Raw genomic sequence first — 8,177 nt, forward strand, 5'->3', positions numbered from 1 at the left:
AAAAGATCAAATTTTTGACGTCATCAAAATCCAAAAAATTTAATTTTGCTTTATCACATCCAAATTTTATCCAATTTTGATAAACAAATATGTAATTCTACTTAATTTGGGTCATACTTTTCGAATTTATGATCAAAATTAACCTAGCTCTAATAGGTTTCAAGAATGTGGAGTCCTGGCCCCGTAATGAAGCACATAAGTGATTGCTAGCGAAAAACTGACATCACAGCTGAAAAGATAAACCCAAAATTAGTGGGTTTCAAAAAAAATTTCAATAAGATCGGATCAAATTTGCCTGTGTTATGAAAAAAATCGAATTTATATACCGAAATTATATATTTTTTAACTGTTGGGTTGGGTTGGGTTTAAAACAAAAAATTTAATTTGGTCTATCACATCCAAATTTTATCCAATTTTGATAAACAAAGTATGTATTTCTACTTAATTTGGGTCATACTTTTCGAATTTATTATCAAAATTAACCTAGCTCTAAAAGTTTTCAAGAATGTGGAGACCTGGTCCCGGAATGAAGCACATTAATGATAGCTAACGAAAAACTGACATCACAGATGAAAAGAATGACCCAAAATTAGTGGGTTTCAAAAAAAATTTCAATGAGATCGGATCAAATTTGCCTGTGTTATCAAAAAAATCGAATTTTTTAACTTTATGACGTCATCGAAATCCAAAAAATTTAATTTTGCTCTATCACATCCAAATTTTATCCAACTTTGATGAACCAAGTATGTAATTTTACTTAATTTGGGCCATACTTTTCGAATTTGTGATCAAAATTAACCTAAATCTAATTGGTTTCAAGAATGTAGAGTCTTGGTCCCTTAATCAAGCACATAAGTGACAGCTATCCAAAAACTGACACCACAGCTGAAAAGAATGACCCAAAATCAGTAGGTTTCCAAAAAAATTTCAATAAAATCGGATCAAATTTGTCTGTGTTATCAAAAAGATCGATTTTTTTAACTTTATGACGTCATCAAAACAAAAAAATATAATTTTGCTCTATAACATCCAAATTTTATCCAATTTTGATAAACAAAGTATGTAATAATTTTTGCTTCGTTCCTGCTACTAAAAATATTGTGTGTGTGTTTTTTTGTGCCATTTTTGTGCAAAAAAGTGTAATTTTGTGTCAGAAATGTACGATTTACGGAATACGTGTCAGAAATATTTAAAATTCAATGACCAAAAATACTTACTAAATGACAAATTTAATCCAAAATAAACATAAACAAATGTTTTTGGACTTCATATTGGAACTTCTATGACTGGGTTAAGCTCTATGTTTGAATGTTCCTTGGGGTACTATAAACGCGTTACAAAAAGTTTCATTAAAATCGATGCGGTTTCCCAACTTTTCCACTATCGACACTTCACTTCATTGTATTAAATAAGTATGGAGTTAATTGAAAAAAATAACAAATCTTTGTTTTATATTTATAATCAAGGAAAATTAAACAGGTAAATAAAAATTTTTATTTATTATTCTTAATATTTTCCTCTCCATGTGTTTATACTGAAACTTTAGAGTGCAGGTCGTATTGGCGAACGAGTACGGAAATTTTTAGGATGAATTTCTTTGGTTAGAATTGGCTATGATTACCCCTTCACTTTTTAGGTAGATACCCATTGAGCCGATCTAACTAAAAATAGATATTAAGTAAATTCTGTTATTCAAGTCGAAAAAGAAAATCCAACGAAAAAATTTCTTCCTATAATGTTTTCCACACTCGTGTGCCGCTACGATCTGCACTAGATTTTTTTACATCTTACTTTTTTTTTTCTTCTTTGAAATAAATTTTAACTTGAATGTGTGATCCACAGTGGATTGGGTTGTTAGTTTTACAATAATGACGATGTGCTTCGGTTTGAATGTTCGGGCATTGCCCCAACTATATAGAAACCACTTTTTAATTGTGTATTGTTGGATGGTAATATTGTGTTTTCAATATACGAGTAGCCAAGAAATTTCAGGTGTGTCAATTATATTGTTTAAGTTTTTTGTTTTCAATGATTCTTTTTTCAATTATTTTTATTACAAACAAGTGACTGAGTTAATTGTTGAAATACCCTGTATACAAAGTGTTAAATGTCAGTGCTTGCATTATTTTTAATCAGTTAGAAGAGTTTAGAAAACCACAATCAAGATTTTACTCCCGTGAAGTGCAGAAAACGTTCTCTCTGCGGTAGCTACGCTGGCCGGAAGAGTTACGCTGCAAATCTTGGTCGCATGCTTCAATGAAATGAGCTACTGACTCTGGTAAACATTACTGTTTACCTGTGAAGTTGCAAATTAGGCTCAAATTGCCACTGCTAATAACTTCATATAACTTTATGTTTTCTGTATGTTTTAGACAACAACGGTTCATGTGATCCATCTTTAAACTGCGAATATAAATGTGAGCGTTCATTAACAGGTGGTACATGTTTTTGCCCCGATGGACATATACTTAACGTTGATAATCGTACATGTATCGATCGTAATGAGTGTATTGATTGGGGTACCTGTGATCAGTTATGTACGAACTCTGATGGTAGTTTTTCATGCTCGTGTGTCCATGGCTATCAGCTTATTGATGACAAACATTGTATGGCGTATAATTCATCACAATTATTATTGTATTTTGCATACAAATATTTGGGTGTGTACCAAATGACCCAAAATGGAGATAATATTACGATGGTTGCCAATTCAACGAGTGCTAGTGGATTGGATTTTCATTATAATCGTAATTTATTATTTTGGTCGGATACCAAAACCGGTAAAGTAAGTTTTGGTTTTTTAATTTTTCTATACCCAGAATCCACGAATACTATCGACACTTTTTTCAGATTTTTACAGAGTGGACCATTTTAATCTATTATGGCTAATAGCTCGTTTTGTAGTATCTCTTGTGGGAATAAATCTGTTCTGGAACTAAGAATATTTAGTTTGAAATTCAGAAAAAGAATATATGAAGTAAAACTACCTTTGAAAAAGTTAGAAAAAGTCTGAAAATATCAAATAAAATATTGATTAATCATTTAATGACAGAAAATGGTAATAGATGAGACTCTTTCGCTGGTCCGTAACTTGAGCGTGGCCTTTTGATTACAAATTTTAAAATGTTGATCAATTAAATGTACAAACTCTTTAAGAGTAAAATGACACAATTATGGCTACTCTCTCCTGTTTTTCCTTTAGTTTTACGTTAAATACGTAATCGTATACTGATACGATTAATCAAAATCGTTAGAGCCGATTCCGATATACATAAGGCGCAACCTAAATAGTTGCCACCAGCGCTATGTACCCTCGTTACGGTCTTGCTCTTTCGGAAGAAATATTCCGACTTCTCCTAGAAGACTTTTTCAGAATTAATCAGAGATCTTATGAAAATTTAGTTAGCAAAATAAAGTAAGAGTTTAAGACTTTTTCTGAGTTTTTCAGAATTAATCAGTAAAATTTAAAGCATTCACATTTTCGAAAAATTAATTACTGTAGGTTTTACTTTTATCATATTGAATACTTCTCTTAGGGAAAATAAAAAATTTACCAAAAAATTAGACATGATGTCGACATTTCTCTTCAAATAGAAATGAATTATTCAGTAAATTAAGGACCACCCAAAACATGAATTTTCTTAAATATTTCTAGGTACATTCTCAAATGCTAAGAGAAAATACTCCAACATCTGTACAAAGTCCACCAGCAAATATTACTCTACCAGTAAAATGGGATCCAATAGCCATAGCAGTTGATTGGGTGGGTGATAAATTATATGTTGTGGATTCTTTTGGACAAAAAATAGATGTTTTTGAATTGGATGGACGTTGGCATACCGTGGTAATTGGATCTTTAACTAATCCAGCTGATATTGCTTTGGATCCAACTGTTGGATACATGTTTATTGCAAATGGCCCTCAAGTAATTATTAAAGCCCATCTTTTTTGCAATCTCAGAATAATTTAAAAAGTAAAATGATTTTTTAGATTTTGCGAGTAAATATGGACGGAACAGATTCACAGGTAATTGTCTCAAAATTGCCAAATTATGCAACAGGTATTGCTGTTGATATAATCGCAAAACGCATCTTTTGGTCTGACTCGGTAGCGAGTCAGATCGAATCTGTCGACTATAATGGGGAACATCAAGTAATAATAATTCGAGAAGAATCAAAAGTAAATCCAACTCGTTTAGCTGTTTTCGAGAACCGTGTATATTGGGGTGAGGACACTCAAGGTAATACATCTCTGAATAAATACGAAGGCATTATATCTGTAGATAAATACGACGGGTCCAACTCAATACAAGCAATTAGCAGCACTCATGATAGTTTTTTCTTTGTGAAGCCAAAAGCTATTAAAACAGTTCATGAATTAATCCAAAAACATACCGTAAATCCATGTGGAAAAGATAATGGTGGTTGTCAACATATGTGCATACTTACACATGCTACTGTGGATCTAGGATATCGTTGTGCCTGTAATATTGGTTGGGAACTAGCGTTGGATAAACGAACTTGTTCCCCAATCCAGGAGTTTTTACTATATGCCGAACAAAAATTTATTAAAGGAAAAATTGTGAAACCCGTTGGGAATGCGTTTAGTGAAGCAATTCTGCCAATTGGAACCGCGCATGGACGGTTTATTGGCTTAGATTTTGATGCACACGAAAAATATATTTATTACTCAGATGTTTTACAAAATGTTATATATCGAGTCCATCTTAATGGATCTTCAAAAGAAGTTATTGTTGCATCACAAATTGAATCAGTTGAAGGTTTAGCCGTAGATTGGGCATCCAAAAATTTGTACTATATTGATAGTCGAAAAGGTACTTTGAATGTATTATCGACCAGAAATGTTACATATCGACGAACTTTATTGAAAAACTTAAAGCGACCTCGTGGAATTGTTCTTCATCCAAACAAGGGGTACATCTTCTTTTCCGTATGGGAACAACCTGCAAATATATCACGTACGAATACAGATGGTACCAATTTGATAACCTTTGAAAATATGACCTTAGGATATCCAAACGGTTTAACTATAGATTTTGAAAAAGATCGCTTATACTGGTGTGACTCGAAATTACATCACATTCAACATTCGAATTTGGATGGTATCGATATAAAAACCATCAATTCTCAATTAATTCGACGGCCATTTAATCTCATTATTCATGGAAATTACATATACATGACTGATTGGAAATTTAAGGCGATTATTAAGTTAAATAAAGACGGGACCGGAGAAGATGAAGAAATTCTTATAAAGGCGACAAATCTTGTTTATGGTGTGAAAATCTACAGTGAAAGTGTTCAAATGTTGGATCAATTACGGCAGCCATGTTTAATAAATAATGGTGGATGTGAAAAATTGTGTTTTGCGGTGCCAGGAAACGGTTCCGATTCACTACAAGTTAAATGTGACTGTCCGGACGGTGAAAGCTTAATAGATGACGGTAAATATTGTGAAGCTGATCCAAATGCTGAACCAGAAGTAATAGCGTGTCCAAATACCTGGGATTTCATGTGTAATAATCAACGGTGCATACCAAGAAGATGGGTTTGTGACGGGGAAGATGATTGTTTGGATAATAGTGACGAAGAACAAAATTGCACACTGTTTTAACTTACTGAAACTTACCTTAAAAACTCAGAAATTTTCCACAATTGTTCATTAGGTTGTAAACACTTTTAAAAAAGTTGACCTTTCAGAGGCTTACCGAACCCTCTTTTTGGGGGGGGGGTAGTTAGGACTGGGTTTTAATCAATTTTTTACAAATTACAAAAAAAATATGCAACAGATAAAAAAAAAAGTTCAATTAAAAGTTCTAGCTATGAAGTATTTGTGCACATTTTCAACTTTCTAGCTTCAAAATTGACCGAGATATGGCAATTTTGAAATGTATTTTTTTTTTGTTAATTCAATCAAATGATAAAGTATCCATCTTGCTCATGACGGGACAACTTACGAAAAAACTTTGGTGTCCATTTTCTCCAAAACTATAAAAAAAAAGTGTGTTGATTTTCTTCAGGTTAATTCAACTAGCGATATTGTGAAAATTCCAATCAGATGTCAGAACATAATGTCCCCGAATCAAACTCTGCAACTTTTGTTCAAGTTATTTTTTCTGTAATATGCAAATAATAAAACAGTAGTGTAATGTAGGTTGCCTATACAAAAATTAAAAAGTTATTGATTTAAATTTAAAAAATCAGCCATTTTTATTCAACATTTCGATCATTTATTGGAGGAGAAAACAGTTACGGGGATCTATGAAATCATGGAGATAAATTTGAATTACCCATTACTTACATTATGATAAACTTTCTTCGTTTATCATAAAGACGATTTGTCTTTTAGCTAAGGTAGCTGCATTTCCCTGGATTTGAACTTACCATTGATTTAGTTGACTAAAACTATATTCATGCCAAATACTGTTGAGTTTATGAATTTGTCTGGGCCTGGCAGTGTATCACGACTACTGCAGGAGCTGTCACAGTGATCACGAGGAGGAGACAATGTCTCATCTTCTCTGTCACTGCCCAGCTCTTGTCATGAGGAGATGTACTTACTTGAGCCAGCCTCTCTTTGACGACCTCTCCAAATGGTTCATGGAGTAGTAGCCGGGGATGGGCCAACCCATTTACGGTATCACAACGGACCCTATGGTCTAAGTGTGTCCCACCTTAGGACAGCCACTCTAACCTAACCCAACCTTATGAATTTGTTAGATCAAAAATTACTGTTTTGCACCCTCTTTGAATTAGAAGTTGGTTACGCCTATGGCTACTTGTTAATATTTTAAAGATGAATGAACTGAGTAACTAAATAAAACACTTGAAAGCTTTTGGAAGTGGTTTTTATTTATAATTTTATATTTAATATAAATAATATTACTTTTATAATTTAAAACTCTTGTAAATCTGCCAACAAATAACTACATATTTCACAACAAAATCAATTTAAATTTAATTGAAATAAAATAAAATATATTTTAAGTTGTTGGTTTTATTTAATTTAATTTAATTCATATTTAAAATCATAATTCTTTTATCACAATCATTAATCAAATAAAATATATTCTTGTAAAATGCATTTTTATTTATTTAAAATTATCTTAAAATAATTTCAAGTGTGTGTAGTTTTAACATCTAATAATAGATGGCATTACTTATATTATTATTTAAGTATCAAAAAATCATAATCTTTAAGGTAGTACGTTCGTTACAGTATTTAATACTGATATAGTTATTAATATAAATTGAGAGTATATTAGCACCCTTGCTTAAAGTCCTAACTTTGATAGCGAATATCTATTTCAAAAATTCTAAATTTAGCAATTCTCAAGGAGTGGTTATTATTTTTACCCAAAATATTTTTACATCCTCTTATGTGGGTTTATGGACGTACTACCTTAAATTAATGCATTGTTTACACAAAAGAAGCATTCGGTAGGGTTGGCGACTAAGTAGACAAGTGAAATTTACAAAATTTAAAAAAAAAAAACCGACAAATTTTTGGGGTACTGTGTCCTAAACTCGCACTTAAAACAGAACCTAAAAATACTCTTCTTTAAATTATCATTTTCCTTTACTAAGTATTTTCCAAACTGAACCGATTTTTTGATTATCATCGGCAATTTTTTAGTTTTTTGGGAACGGAACCTTAAATTCGTACTTGGGAAATAGTTAAGAACACTTTCCATTAAATTACACTTAAATCGAATCCAAAAAAATCAAAATCGGTTCATCTATTTAGGCGCTACGATGCACCGACAGTCAGACAGACACACACACATAACGATCAAACTTATAACACCCTTTTTTTTTAGTTCGGGGGTTTAAAAATGAATAAGTTAGTGTTTATATCGTGTAAACACTGTAAACAGTAAACTCCTTTTTGTACAGCGAGCCAAAACGGTTCTTATTTTTAATAGAAAAGTTTTGAACTCATTTAGTACTCAACTGAGTAAATCGATACGTTTGGTGTAAACTACTCGACAAAAGCGATTCGAATTATACGATTTGGGATTGGCAAAGTTATATATATACAGAATAAGTGCCTTATTTGGCATTTTGAAGTAGTTTTTGGCTAAAAATGGTGTCTTTATTATAACTTTTTCTTGACGATTCCTATATTAAGTACGCCTTCTACCTCAGTGAAGCTTA

At 32.0% G+C, this 8,177-nt stretch overlaps 1 protein-coding gene across 1 annotated transcript; it reads left to right on the forward strand.

The window, feature by feature from the left end:
- Nucleotides 1–1,822: 1,822 nt before the first annotated feature.
- On the forward strand, nt 1,823–5,664 carry LOC123297450 (low-density lipoprotein receptor-related protein 2-like). The gene is made up of 4 exons (XM_044879113.1): nt 1,823–1,992; nt 2,373–2,785; nt 3,656–3,925; nt 3,991–5,664. The coding sequence occupies exons 1-4, from the start codon at nt 1,869–1,871 to the stop codon at nt 5,632–5,634; spliced, it is 2,451 nt and encodes an 816-aa protein (XP_044735048.1). The 5' UTR covers nt 1,823–1,868; the 3' UTR covers nt 5,635–5,664.
- The last annotated feature ends 2,513 nt before the right edge of the window (nt 5,665–8,177 follow it).

This window comes from Chrysoperla carnea, chromosome 4, assembly GCF_905475395.1.
Source record: "Chrysoperla carnea chromosome 4, inChrCarn1.1, whole genome shotgun sequence".
Taxonomy (NCBI): Eukaryota; Metazoa; Arthropoda; class Insecta; order Neuroptera; family Chrysopidae; genus Chrysoperla; species Chrysoperla carnea.